A 14,006-nucleotide genomic window follows, 5' to 3' on the forward strand; every position below is an offset into this window, starting at 1 on the left:
GAAGAATAGCAGATCAAACTTGTCCAGAGACCTCAAACGCAGCTTTTGAAATAAGATCTTGTAAGGTGCACAACATGCCCAACCCCCTCTTCCATCGTGTTGGCCTAAGCTCCATTTGCTCTTGATAAAGCTTGGGGTTTGTACGTTTTAACTCCTTCTCGGTGCGGTAGCCATAATCAACCCATCTAAACAGGCCACCTGAAGCATACTGAGTAAAGGAAGCACGCTCCTCTCCGTGTTCAATGCTGGTGTTTGAATGTTCTAGGACGGCGGACAGCATAAGGATGGTAGATCCTGCAGGGAACTCAATGGCCACTTTCAGGCCCCACACCACAAAGTGACCACCCTTTTTGGCATTGAATTTCCCTAAAGACTGGATGGCGCACCAGCCATATGGACAGTTTTTGATATCAAAATGCGGGATGGTGCAAACCACAGACCCTAGGTTGAAGGTGGCCGCCGGAAATATGCTGCGGCGAAACAGTCGGACTAGCGTGGAGTCATTGGCGAATATCTTATCCATGTACAACTTATAGTGGTTGTACACTTTAGGGCTCCATGTAGCAAATGCACCTGTGGATGTGTTTAAAAACAGGTTCACAAAACAGGCATAGGAGTCACTTACTGCTGGCAAAACTGGCCATTTGTTGAATGCTTTCCGACTGCAAGAGCTTGGCAGTGATTTTGGGATGGCGCTGGACGCGGTTGAGTGGAGAGTGTGTCCCTACACCGTGTGTAACGCCGATGTTGAGTGCGGGATAATGACCACGATTTTCTGAATAGTCTTTGTGTGTAAACACTGTGGTGTGTCCGGCCTCCCTCAGTAGATCAAATGCTTCCTCCGTGGCACGTTCGTATGCAGGGTCCTTAGGACGGCCTGCCAGAACCATAAAAATACGTCCGTCTTCAGAAACAAACGGGACGGGGGTGCTATAGTGCATTAGCTTTAACTCCATCAAACTGAACAGATCAGAAGAGTTGTAACTCACCATCTATCCCAAGGTATAATGCGGAACCCAAGGGCCTTGATGGCATCCAAGCTATATAGGTGACTTTTGTGGGGTTTTGTTGGTTTAGCACCATAGGCGCCTTGCGTGGCAGGCAAAGTGTCAAGCTTGACGTTGAGAGCCTCTGGCTGGCAGCTGGGAAGCATGCTTAAAAGACTGGGTTTTGGTGTGTGTCCGTGCTTATTGTATTGTAACGTCCGCTGATACTTGCGGCTGCGATGACTGTTGGAAAGCCCATTGTATGGCCTTTTCAGGCTGGCGGTTTGCACGGATGGGTCTCGCTGAGGTAACGAAAGCGAAAGCTTGGTCGACGATTGCGAAGGTACAATCGGCGGTGTCAACATATTGTCAACCGATGGTGTCAACGCATCGTGGGCTGACAGCATCGACTCGCGGGTTGACGGGGTCGACGCGTTGTGGGCTGACGTCGTCGATTCGCGGGTTGACGGGATCGACACATCGTGGGCTGACGTCGTCGATTCGCGGGTTGACGGGGTCGACGCGTTATGGACTGACAGCATCGACTCGCGGGTTGACGGGGTCGACGCGTTGTGGGCTGACGTCGTCGATTCACGGGTTGACGGGATCGACACGTCGTGGGCTGACGTCGTCGATTCGCGGGTTGATGGGGTCGACGCGTTATAGACTGACAGCATCGACTCGCGGGTTGACAGGGTCGACGCGTTGTGGGCTGACAGCATCGACTCGCAGGTTGACGGGGTCGATGCGTTGTGGGCTGACGTCGTCGATTCGCGGGTTGACGGCGTTGACACGTCGTGGATCGACGTCATCGATTCACGGGTTGACGGGGTCGACACGTCGTGGATCAACGCCGTCGGCGTCGACGTATTGTTCGTAAACTGCATCCAGGTATCGTCCGTCGACCGATTCTTTGACGCATCGTGGATCGACGGCGTCCAGATGTTGTGAACGGATGGCGTCGACGTATCGTCGGTCGATGGAATCAAGACATCTATTGACAAGTACGTGAATGGGCAGATGACGAGTAGGCAAACATGGTGACTCACCTTGATCTAGATCTAACAAGTCTGTGTCCTCCCTTGCATCTGCTGCCCGCCAGGCAGAGATCAAGTCAAAAGCCAACGGATCCTCCCATACCTCAGGCTGACACTGGGCATACACCCTCCCAGATCATGTCTGCTTGAACAGATTTCCGATTTAAAACTTGGTATATGCATAGAAAAGTTTCCAAGGACGTACCGTATAGCGCGCCTATTGGCAGGCCGACATCTGTGCATGCAAAAACCAACGGTGAGCAGGGTTCTTGCAATCATGACACGCCCCAGCTCCTGCGTTGGCTGGCAGTTTGACAGACCCGGTCCAGGGGTGATCCCTCGCCTGGCAAGCCTCTAACCAACGCGAGAGCTGGGCCCTGTCGCGTTTCTGATATACGAACGTTTGCTTACCGGTGGGACGGGTATTTATACGAACGCGAATGAGGGGAATGTTGAACCTCATTAAACAGATCAGGGGTCAGGTGATAGGGGTCAGGTGATAGGGGTCAGGTGACGTAGGTGGACGCGTTGCACCCGCGACACACTTCAACTGCTTTGACCTCAGAACACCTGGTAATACGTCAGTCCGCTACAAACACAAACACCGCAGAGTAATGCAGGTCTCAGGAATACTACCCAGGTGCGTTATATTTCATGCATCCCTTTTGTAAGGCCAAATTGACAATATAGTATTGAAAGTGCTGCAGATTCTATTTCACAAACCGTCTAAACAATAGCAATGGGATTGTCAGACTGCAAAGGCTGAGGAGGAATGTAAACCGGTACGTTAATGCCATGGGACGTCAACGCTGCTTTCAGCTGTTGGCTCCAATGCCTCTCTTCTACCAGCATAATTGCTGTGTTGTGTTCCTGTCTGACATATGTCCTCAACTGCTCTTCTAGACCCTCCACCACCAACGTCAGGTATGCAGAGCGTTGTTTGGAATTCTTCACAGACCTAACCAAGTTTTTTACCGCCTTTTTAGTTGACTGGGCCTCCTGGCGTGCTGCGGCAAGGTCCAACCATGCCGTTCAAAGCTGATTCTTATAGGCCACAGCTTCTCTTGTTGCCTCGATGGCTATTTCACGCCAAACAGTAATCTCTGCCTCCAGATCGCGTCGGGAACGTGGATAGGCCCTGTTCAAGCTGATTGTGGTTTTGTTGCGGGGAACCTTGGAGGAATGGTCTAATAAAGTGGATGTGAGTGGTCTCAACCTTTCACAGCAATACTGTCAACTTATGAAACGCACCATTCTTTTCAGGCATTTTGGATACAACCGGCTGGTCTTCGAGATCGCTTTGGCACGTTGATCCAGGGGTATCACCTAGTTGAGTTTGGATGGTGTAAGTTCAAGTGCATTCGTGATAAGATTCTATTTACCAAGGCCGTAAAAACTGTAGTTGGGCAGACCATCAGTAACGTCAAGCCCTACGGGTGGGAGGTCAGGGTAGGTTATGCTGAGGTTTAACAAGGTTTGTTTACTGACCTGCATTCAGAGTTGACAGGTACTTTTTAGGTGCCTCATCGTCTTCATCTTGGTTGTGCTTCCTGAAACTTTTTTTTGGCGATGGAGTCTTAGGCGACAGCAGGCGGGATGGTAGACAATTGTCAAGAGTGTTGGTAGACATGTTGAGCGGTTCAAGATAACGAAACCACACAAATATCAGACTGATGGTTAAGGGAGTGAGAGAGTGAGACAAAAGGTGAGCAAACCTTTGGAATAACTTTGACGCCTCCTTTTTATGTGACGCATAGGTTTGTTGTTGTTGATGTGACACGACGCGAATTGTTGATTGACCTCGAACGCGACGCGAATTGTTGATTGACCTCAAACGCGATGTGATTCGTTTGTTGTGGCAAACATGGCAAATCAAACTTGGGGTATAAAAGCAAGGTAAGAGATGTTTGCTTGATTCTGAATCCACAATGTCTCATTCTTCGATTGACCCAGCTTTTGCATCACAGCCTGTTTCTCGTGACGTGGACCGCCCAACTGGTACATAGCTGTTTATTGACAACCTGGTTCACCGATTCAACCTCACAAGCAACCACAGTGCAGATCTCACTTTTCTTTATCAGGTAAACTTGTTTTTTACATAACGCCTACATCAAACTGCTTCTAACTCGTAAACCCGCAGATCTGTACAGCCGTGCCTGAAGAGCAACCTCCTTAGACCGAAGTGATAAGTCGAATCATGATGTTGGCCTGCCAGTTTGGGGCCGAAGTTCGTCTGCATAAAGCACTGACTGCCACGCAAACACATCTACAAGGACTCGGGCAGCTGAGCAGTTTTTTGGCTGATTATGAGCTGCAAAAAGATGAGAACTTTGTGTTATCAAATGCACAAAAGGTGAGTCATTGTTTGCCTTTATGAACACGGTGGTCTGAGCCAGCTTTTAGATGGCCATTAAATCAACCTGTATCAAAGAGCTTCTAAAGCCCTCTAGACAGTCCTTTAAGACGCTTCACATCGATGTTGAGGTGCGTTCTTTTCACTTTAATTGGCGGTCTAAAACAAATGCATTTGCAGGCAAAGATGAAAAAAAAGCCCGCAGACAATTACCTTGACAACATCCTGAATCGGCTGGGACGTGAGGCCAAATGGATGGCGCATATACAAACCGTTTGTACAATTCAGAGAAACACGCTTCGAAAAGAGGTGTGTGGTTGTCCGGTTTACCATATGCCGTGTACTGATGTGTGAAATTAAAGATCATACAAAGCATAACTCCAGGCCCAAAGTTTACTTCTGTGCAAGAATTTGCGGCGGGCCTCATTGTGAAATATTGTCTGCCTACGTCAGAGTCTGGTGCAAATTCCAATACAGCTTACCTCTCAAAACATGTGTTATTGGTGTGTCTTCAATATTTCTGATTCAAAAAGTTTCACTAACGTGGCAATGTAAAGTGGCGGTTTTTCTGGGACCATTCATCTATGTTTTCGGCCTTTGAACTTGAGAAGGATGACAACAACTCAGAAGAGGAGAACAATGACCAGGATTTTGGAACACCAAGCACCGACAACTCTAGCGATTCGGGTCATTCTGCTACCAAAAACGTAAATTGCAAAAAACAAACATTCCCGCTGGGAAAACTCGCGGTCGGGTGGCTGATGGCGAAGACTATTGGTCCAAAGTTGATCAATGGCTCAAGAGGCTTGACGATGAGCTGGGAGATAATACAGCTGAGTTGAAACAGTCCGAGTTTTCTCTTGTATTCTCAATGAGTTATGCTAAGCTTGTGAATAGATTTATTGCTGAATGTCTGGAGATGGACTCTCTCAGGACCAATAAAGGCTTAGATTTCTCAAGCCACCCTTCCGAGCGCTCTTTTACCAGCCCTAGCGATGTCACATCCGACCCACAACCCACCACTATACAGTCCTTTCCTTCCAATTCTTCTTCGAGGCTGCCTGAACCTCATTTAAATTTTGGTAATGCAATTGCTCAATTATTTAGTGGTCCTTCAACAGGTAGACCTTTTTAGCCACTAGACTCCACTACAATATAGTTATTAATTATGCGGAAATGTATGTGTAAACGCAACTAAATCTGAAGTTGATGTTGAGAACATGTAGCCCCTAATATTCAGTTTGCTAGTGTTTGGCACCGGTGATCATTTGATCAACAGCAACGAGTTATCGCTTTCATCTTTTCCTCCATGATCTCGCACAGCGGCACCGTGTTTTCCGCCGTGCATTGTTAAGAGATCCAGCCCTTTCATGTACTAAAAGCCATGCACTGGAAAGATCCAGATTCCCAATATGTGGGAACGCGTTGAGCGGCATGGTTGGGCATAGTTTTTTTTTGGTGACTGACATTTGATTTGTAGATCGCACACTGGTGCAAGAACCTGCTTATTGCTGAGTATTTTTAGACAGCTATCCATGGCGAAAATTACTTATTTTAACACCACAGGTTCAAGAATATGTGCTTTGAAGTTTGACAAGGTCCAAGAACACCATTGCCGGAATCGATAGCCATCGTTGACACCATAGTTTGGCTCTGGAGAATGGGTGATAGTTGGATGCGCAACACAACATCGTCAACGCCATAGCCGGAATCGATCGCCATTGTCGACACCATAGTTTGGCTCTGTGGAATGGGTATTTGTGGATGCAATAACCCAGTGAGTACTTTATAGGATAGACGTTAGATTAGTAGTTATTTAGCTTCAGCTTCATGCTCAATATATGGTGTTTTATTATAACCTAATCTTGTATGAAAGACCAAAAATAAAATTTCACAATGATATTATACTGTGAATACATATGAAAAGCCTACAAAAAAATATGTATTTGCTAGAATGTGGCTGACACAAACGGTGCTTGGCACTTATGTGGCAGCCACATGAATTTCGGCCTGTTGTGTCACCCACTGATATCGGATGGAGGTGGCAGACACATGTTTATTTGTGTCTGACATACATCGGCCAAACACATCCAAAAATGTGTCCAGCGGCCGCCTGTGTATATGTTTGATGCAAATCAACAAATAGAGTAACATCATGCATGTGTTTTGATTGGGAATTTGCATTCAATTTTACCCACATACAATTCGCTGCACAATAGTACGCGTACCTACGGACTGGTAACAAGGTATTACAGCTACACATCTAGTGGAATCCAGCAGAACTAAGCCGCAGAACATCGCAGATGGTCCAGTCAGGCGGGTAGAACAGCGTACAAGTCCGGGGCATGTACACACATCCGTTCATCAATTGATGCTTCTTCAGAAGTGCTTTTCTTCTAATTGAAACCAATCCAACTATCTGCACGGCCCTCCCAACTTTTTTTTCGTCGGTGTCAGTTGTACTCCGGTCGGAGATAATTCTCGTTGCATGAGGCATGCCTAGTCATTGAGTACAACAATCTCACAATCCTGAGAAAGAGTGGATTTTCAGTAACTATGAACAACCAAGTTTTTCAGTAACAGTAAATGATAAATAACTTGATTTCCTACATTGGACTGGGTTTCCCGCTGGCTCCTGGGCCTACTTTTTGCATACTGGGAAGGCGCATGGGATGCGGGGCTTCAAAGATTGGCCGAAAATCTGATCCACTATCTTTTCTGGGATATGAAGGAAGCAGGCCCATGAGCCTTCGTAATTCTTCGTTTTCTTTTTCAAGCCGGGCAAGTTCAATATCTCGTTCTAATGCGTATTCGGAAGCCGCTGCTGCCGTCCATGGTTCACGGTCTTCAACGTCATCCGTCCGGGTAACAGGAGAGTCGGCGTCTTCTCCATTTTGCGATCGAAGCACTTGCCTAAGGAGATGTGACAGTCGGACAAGTGAATTGGATATGGCAGTACTTGAGTCAAGACTTGACTCTGCGTTTTCTTCTTCTCGTGCCAGCAATTTAGCCTCATATTCACGTATCAAGGATAGTTCACGTTCTTGCACGTGTTGCTGAAAGCAAGTATAAGTATATATCAGATAATGTACTCTGGACAATACGCACTGCTCGCGTTCGAAATGCACCTATTTCATTGTGGTCAGAAAATATCAATTTAACAGTGAAAGGGCTCAACTCATAAGGGTTTCCAGGGTTTGTTCGTACTCCTTTATCAGGGTATTCAATTGCTTATTGTCGTGCTGCAGGCTTTGATTCTCCGACGTCATGGCGTTATTCATACTCTCTAACTCGGCATCGTATTCCTCTACCCAGAAAAGCCATTAAAACGGCGCTCTCAGACGAAGAAAGTACCAATCCCATACCCTTCGACTTGTCCATGTTAAACCTGGCGTCTCTCTTTAGTATGTGGGAAGAAGACTGAGCAACAAACGTACCGACGTAGCACGAAGCCCGTTTGTGAATTTATTGCTTGAGTCTGATGACAAGGCTATTAATGAACGATTTCTGCTCTAATAAACAGTAGAATTTGCCTTCAATTTTCCGGCTAGTCCATATAATGAGACCGACATGCTGCGGTTCTGGCTAAGCTGCTCCCCAAGCTCAGTGATAACTGTCCATAGCTGCTGCATAAGGTCGTGATCGTTAGTGGTGTTTGCGTCCAAGATAGCCATGATGATTCGTTCGTAAGAAACGCGATATGCAAAAGTCTTTAAGTACAAATTAGTTTGAGAGGCCTGATATGCTTGAGGATTATTTGGCCTATACAGTCTGTGTTGGGGTATTCCAAGGGTATTCAGATGTCAGACTTTGGAATTACAAGACTGAGGGGGGATCCTTGATCAAAGCGTGACCCCAGGATAGCCAATCCAGTCACGTGAATTATTTTTCTTGAAAGAGGCTCCGTTGTGCTTTAGGCGCGGAATTCAGCTTAACATTGGATCTGTACAGTGGATTCAACTCTGTTGAATCTCTTCACTTGTCTCTTTTCATTATCTCAAGGAAATTCTGCCCCTAAAATACGAGTCAAATTTTTATTGGACAATGTCGGACTATGTTATGACCATAGATTCTGATCCTGAGGATATACCCATCCCCTCGACCTCAAAACCGTCAAAATCAAAATCAAAAAATGCAAACGTACCTGCCGATGATGCAAATCTCGATCCTGACTTTGTGTTTGACGTTGCCGGCGATCCATATATCGACCTCACCAATGAGGCCATGGGGTTGCAAGACTTTGTGAAAACAGGAAGCAAGCCGGTACGTATGTTCTGTTGGTATCACCTATCCAATCAATTAAAAGTTATTTTACAGCAACCAATATCTGTTGACGAAATTATTGCTCGGAGACGCCTGAATCGCAAGCGTAAACGCGTAGAGGAGCGAAGTGAAAGTGAAGACGAAGACGAAGACGAAGACGAAGGGGATGCCCTCGATTCAGATGAAAAGGATACAGACACAGAATCTATTCAAGGAGAAGATGAGGAAGATGAAGACCCCCTTGCAACTTCTGATGAGGAGGTCGAGAATGAAAACGAATCAGACTCAGAAAATGATTTGGAATATGGATCCTCAGACGAGGATTCCGACTCGGAAGAGGAAACACAAGCACAAAAGGAGAGAAAAGCAGCTTTCTTCGACTCAGAATCAGGACCAACTGAATCACACGACTCTTTCTTGTCGATGAATCTTTCTAGACCTTTGCTGAAGGCTATTGCAACTCTGGGATTCACCAAACCTACACCTATCCAGGCTGCAACAATTCCTGTCGCCCTTTTAGGAAAAGATGTTGTTGGAAATGCTGTTACGGGCTCCGGGAAAACTGCTGCTTTTATGATTCCTATGCTTGAACGTCTACTTTTCCGTGAGAAGGGGAAAAAAGCTGCTGCGACTCGCTGTGTTGTCTTGGTGCCAACAAGAGAGCTCGGCGTCCAATGTTTCGACGTTGGTACCAAACTGGCAATGCACACAGACGTTCAACTGGCCTTGCTCGTTGGTGCGTAATGACTTTTGCAAAGTTAAAAGCTTATTTATTGTCTGCGCCAGGTGGTCTATCCCTTAAGTCTCAGGAAATTGCTCTCCGAGCTCGACCAGACATCGTGATCGCAACCCCAGGTCGACTCATTGATCATATCCGAAATTCACCATCCTTTAATCTTGACGCCGTTGATATCCTAGTTCTTGACGAAGCCGACAGAATGTTGTCCGATGGTTTTGCTGACGAACTGTCTGAAATTATCAAATCTTGCCCCAACTCGCGTCAAACCATGCTTTTCTCCGCCACCATGACCGATTCCGTCGATGAACTGGTCAAGATGTCCTTGAACAAACCAGTCAGGCTCTTTGTTGATCCAAAACGAACAACAGCAACCGGTCTTGTCCAGGAATTTGTCCGCGTGAGGGCAGGAAAAGAAAACGAACGTTCAGCTTTGCTTGCAGCGCTTTGCAAACGAACATTTCGTAGTAAAGTTATTATTTTCTTGCGAAGCAAAAAGTTGGCGCATCAGATGCGGATTGTCTTCGGCTTACTGGGGATGAAGTGTGAAGAGCTGCATGGCGACTTAACTCAAGAACAGGTTTGTTCCATCCCTATGCTTAGCCTACTCCTTTTGACAACTTTTCTAGCGTCTCAACGCCCTTCACGCGTTCCGCGAGGGTAATGTAGATTACTTAATGGCAACAGACCTTGCTTCGCGTGGTTTAGATATCAAAGGGGTTGAGACAGTTATTAATTACGATATGCCGTCCCAATTGGCCCAATACCTTCATCGGGTTGGCAGAACTGCTCGTGCTGGAAAAAAGGGGCGGTAAGTGTCTGAGAAAAGTATTGTTGTACCGCTGACTGGATATAAGGTTTTAGATCTGTCACATTGGTTGGAGAAGCAGACCGTAAAATGCTCAAGGCTGCCATCAAGCGAAGCACCGGAGAAGATCAAGTTCGCCATCGCATAGTTCCTGCTGAAACTGTACAAGTTTGGGTCGAAAAACTTGCAGCTTTGAAATCAGAAATTGCAGAAATCTTGGAAGAAGAAAAGGAGGAAAAGCAGGTGTGTTTTCTATCTGTTCTCTTACAGAACTTGCTCTGAGCTTGAGGATAGATTCGAAAGGCGGAGATGGAATTGAAAAAGGGACAGAATATGATTGAGCACGAAGCTGAAATATACTCCCGGCCTGCTCGAACATGGTTTCAATCTGCAAAGGACAAACAAAAGGCTGAAGGTATGTTAGGGGAAGTGTTTATGAACACATACTTATATATATCTTTGACAAGATCTAAGTAAACTTGTCCACGAAAATGGTAACAAGCTAAAAGCTGCCCAAAAGGCTGTAGACGAGAACAAGGCAAGTACACACTCTTCAATGCTTTTTCGTGCTTGTAGAATAACCTTTTTTCTTCTTTTAGCCAAAACGAGACAAAATGTCGGGTCTTTCGCGTAAAGCGAAACGACGAAAATTGATCGCTGAAGAAGACAAAGAATTCAACGACTCTAAAGCAATTAATGCATCCATTCGCTCCGCTAAAAAGGCGAACCGCCCCGCGAAGATTGGCCTTCCTGAGCAAAAACTCGCACGGCCCTCCAAGAAGAAAAACAAGTCTGCTGCCAAAATATCCAAAGGCAAAGGCATTTTCGAAAGTGACTTCGGTCAAAAATTCAAATCGACCAATGAAGGCATTCGTGCCAAAAGAGACGACGCTATCAAAACAAGTAAGAAAATCGGAAAGGGTGGAAAACTGAAGAACAAAGGGCCTCATAAGCGCAAGTAAAACGTTGATTTTTCTCATTTATTCTTATTTTCTTTCTTAGTCAATATCTCTACAAATTAAGACGTCCCGTCGATGTGCATTTGATCAATTCTATCCATACCAAAGCAATCCCTTCCTCCTCACATCCAACTTGCATACCGTTGTCTTTCAAAATGAAATACTCCCTTGCAGGAGTTTGTACCACAGCTAATGCAGGATGAAGTGGTTCACCGTATGTCGTTGTAAAATGGACACTTTCGACGTGGTGGTGTCTGTTTGACATTTAGTAATGAACAAATTTGCTGTCGACGATAGAGCTACACACGCTGGTAAGAACAGATTTAGATTTTGGGCTCCATATTTCCGTGTATCGCTTATGGATGGTCGACCATCAAATTCTTGCATCATTTCACTTACTGTGCGCCATGGTCCACTAATGCTGTAAGTGACTCGATCGTTTAGCACATTACGCTTTATTCCGTGAGTTTTCCCTCACCTATTACTTGTAACACAAGCAAGAACATAACGGTTGGCAACGCTAAGCTTTTCCAGACCGATTTGCCCTTCCCCTTGAATTCTCTTCAACCAGGCTTTGCTTATTCCTTGTTCGTACTCCTCATGGTTAGTCCAGCGTAATCGTTTAGACAGCCCAATATGTCCAACGTCATCGCTCCTGTCGGAAATTTTTCTAATATATGCTCCCCAATCTATTCGAAGTTTGTTCTGTTGCATTGGAGACGAAACAGGCGCCATTGACCCTCCAATTACTTCGCAAGTTTCTTGAATGACATAAAATGTCTCGACCGATGTTGAGGAGCAGTATGTAACTTTCCAGATTTCGTCTTCAATTATCTCCTGTGCATCGACGACTTTTCCTAATATGTTACCTGCGCCTTTAAATCCATCGGTGCAGTTGCCGACGGAGACCACGAAATAGAGTTTTGTGATTAAAAACCTAGACCATTCAGTAAGGAATTCAAAAATAAATTTATAGCTCACAACCACCTCAGCGCAACGGTAAGCTGCTTTTCGTGATCGGGGCTCGACCACAAACGTTCATCAATGTCAAAACCGTCTTTCAAAGCGCTTGGTAGAAATGACTGTTCATATATACGTTTTCTTAACTCCATTTCCTTTTCACGGAAATGAAGGTATGGCCAGAAGTTGGTCATATTAACGGAATAACGACTGAGAACGGTTTGCAGCCTTTTACCAGGAAATTTGCGCAATAATTGATGAAACGCAGAAAGATATGCTATCAGCGCGTCAATAGGAAGCAAAAATCATTTTATGAGGGAATCCACCAGAGTAACGAAACACTCGTGAAACCAGAGAGCAAGACTTGAGGTCATCAAAAGATATCGCGCTCAAGACTAATGAAAGCCGAGCAACTTGTTTCCTTTGAGATACCGTAGGAGGAAGTGAAATAGAAGGCAGAGAAGGCAGATCTCCAGACCAGTAGAAGTCCAGATATCGTGAACCATTGGCCAGATAAGAAGCAATATTTTTTGAAGTTGGCAGTGTGTTCGAGTTTGACATTATTGTGCGGCTTGCGCAGATAGTAGAATTCATCGCTTGCTTCGGTAGTGGCGCTTTGAAGCGTTTTGCGATTGGTCTAGGTAAATCCAAAGGATCATGCTTCTGCTGTCTGAATCCCGAGCCCCCTTCATCTGTTGCCTCGCATATATTCTGAGATTCTTCTGCTTTTTGTTGTTCCCGACCCCGTGTCAATGATGATGCCTTGGAGATTGAATCAAATCGGTGATGATCATCTTCCTCATGGTTATATGATACTGGGAGCTGAATGACATTAAGCTTTGTCTTCTTATGTATATGTTCCAGGAGAGACGCCTCGGTTCTAGGTCGTTTTAGAGGGCTGAGATCATCATCATCATGCATCATAGATCCTTCTAAGCCAAAGCTTTTGTTAGAGATATGGTCAGAGATCGGCTTTTCCAGGACGGTGTCGACCATGGGCGAAGTTTTTGCATAACGCACAACTGTTCCTGGAATCGAGATAGGATTCGTGGTCGGCACTTCGGTAATTGCAACAGTGCTTACAACGCCCGCTGAAGGAGCATCGAGCGACGTTTCAGTAGAAGTAACAAGTTTGTTCAAACTCGTGCCAGCTGAGCTACCGGATGATTTCTGCCATTCCAAGTACTTTGCTATTATTCCGCCTTTGGTCAGCTTAGAATAACCATTTATGCGTTTTTCTTTGCACATAAGCTTCAATTGCGGAACTGTGAGTTCTCTCAGATCCGACTCAATATAAAACGACGTCATTTATGCACTAAAGACGAATGACAGGGTGTTCAAATACTAAGCCATGATTACGTACCTTTGGGACCCTGGTTGAACTGTTTCTTGCGTCTTTGTCCAACCTTTGCTGACCGTCTGATGAGAACGCTAAATAGCTTGTATATTAGTCAAATATATGGCCTAGAGTTCAAAGGCTTTGGGTTTTGTTGATGAAGTAGAATTGAGTTCAGATCGTGTGATCTAGGACCCAATCGATGAAGACTAAGCAAGCTTGAAGATGAAAATTCCTTGTCACCGCTGTTTTTGAGGCTTACCTAAAGTGCGAATCATAATTGTATACATGGTGGCACCAGACAGCCAAAGCAAACATTTTTTTACTATTAATTATGAACTTCCTCAGCATTATGCATAAGAGTATGATAACGTGTGAATGAAAAGATCCGATTTTCACGAATAGAACTGGCGTAAACATTGGTAGTGCTACAAACTATACTGGTACATAAAATATGCTTTGTTGTGTACAGGGTCTCAAAGTTAAAAAGCAACCTGATTTAAGTCCGTATTGTCAAAAATAGTCCATACTAGAACCTGAATAAATTATAGACCAAGATACCGAATCG

General features: G+C 45.2%; 6 protein-coding genes across 6 annotated transcripts; 2 read left to right on the plus strand and 4 right to left on the minus strand.

The window, feature by feature from the left end:
• Nucleotides 1–13: 13 nt before the first annotated feature.
• JR316_0007107 (uncharacterized protein) lies at nucleotides 14–2,025 on the minus strand (the record flags this gene model as incomplete). Its single annotated transcript, XM_047892850.1, is given in 4 exon segments — nucleotides 14–573; nucleotides 626–930; nucleotides 990–1,980; nucleotides 1,995–2,025. 4 exon segments carry the CDS (start codon nucleotides 2,023–2,025, stop codon nucleotides 14–16), a joined length of 1,887 nt encoding a protein of 628 aa, XP_047748132.1.
• Nucleotides 2,026–3,055: 1,030 nt separating this feature from the next.
• Nucleotides 3,056–3,653, minus strand: JR316_0007108 (uncharacterized protein; the record flags this gene model as incomplete). The annotated part of the gene is made up of 3 exons (XM_047892851.1): nucleotides 3,056–3,210; nucleotides 3,275–3,349; nucleotides 3,512–3,653. 3 exons carry the CDS (start codon nucleotides 3,651–3,653, stop codon nucleotides 3,056–3,058), a joined length of 372 nt encoding a protein of 123 aa, XP_047748133.1.
• A 570-nt stretch (nucleotides 3,654–4,223) lies between these two features.
• JR316_0007109 (uncharacterized protein) lies at nucleotides 4,224–5,218 on the plus strand (the record flags this gene model as incomplete). Its single annotated transcript, XM_047892852.1, has 5 exons — nucleotides 4,224–4,376; nucleotides 4,427–4,507; nucleotides 4,557–4,685; nucleotides 4,739–4,879; nucleotides 4,934–5,218. The coding sequence occupies 5 exons, from the start codon at nucleotides 4,224–4,226 to the stop codon at nucleotides 5,216–5,218; spliced, it is 789 nt and encodes a 262-aa protein (XP_047748134.1).
• A 1,764-nt stretch (nucleotides 5,219–6,982) lies between these two features.
• Nucleotides 6,983–8,050, minus strand: JR316_0007110 (uncharacterized protein; the record flags this gene model as incomplete). Its single annotated transcript, XM_047892853.1, has 6 exons — nucleotides 6,983–7,432; nucleotides 7,485–7,504; nucleotides 7,555–7,683; nucleotides 7,742–7,764; nucleotides 7,814–7,854; nucleotides 7,898–8,050. The coding sequence occupies 6 exons, from the start codon at nucleotides 8,048–8,050 to the stop codon at nucleotides 6,983–6,985; spliced, it is 816 nt and encodes a 271-aa protein (XP_047748135.1).
• A 370-nt stretch (nucleotides 8,051–8,420) lies between these two features.
• JR316_0007111 (nucleolar DEAD-box protein required for synthesis of 60S ribosomal subunit) lies at nucleotides 8,421–11,145 on the plus strand (the record flags this gene model as incomplete). Its single annotated transcript, XM_047892854.1, has 8 exons — nucleotides 8,421–8,639; nucleotides 8,694–9,375; nucleotides 9,426–9,955; nucleotides 10,005–10,186; nucleotides 10,240–10,426; nucleotides 10,478–10,598; nucleotides 10,651–10,706; nucleotides 10,783–11,145. 8 exons carry the CDS (start codon nucleotides 8,421–8,423, stop codon nucleotides 11,143–11,145), a joined length of 2,340 nt encoding a protein of 779 aa, XP_047748136.1.
• Nucleotides 11,146–11,194: 49 nt separating this feature from the next.
• On the minus strand, nucleotides 11,195–13,789 carry JR316_0007112 (uncharacterized protein; the record flags this gene model as incomplete). The annotated part of the gene is made up of 7 exons (XM_047892855.1): nucleotides 11,195–11,396; nucleotides 11,450–11,563; nucleotides 11,621–12,079; nucleotides 12,127–12,379; nucleotides 12,429–13,292; nucleotides 13,466–13,533; nucleotides 13,701–13,789. 7 exons carry the CDS (start codon nucleotides 13,787–13,789, stop codon nucleotides 11,195–11,197), a joined length of 2,049 nt encoding a protein of 682 aa, XP_047748137.1.
• Nucleotides 13,790–14,006: the final 217 nt, after the last annotated feature.

This window comes from Psilocybe cubensis, chromosome 6 (genome assembly GCF_017499595.1).
Source record: "Psilocybe cubensis strain MGC-MH-2018 chromosome 6, whole genome shotgun sequence".
Lineage (NCBI taxonomy): Eukaryota > Fungi > Basidiomycota > Agaricomycetes > Agaricales > Agrocybaceae > Psilocybe > Psilocybe cubensis.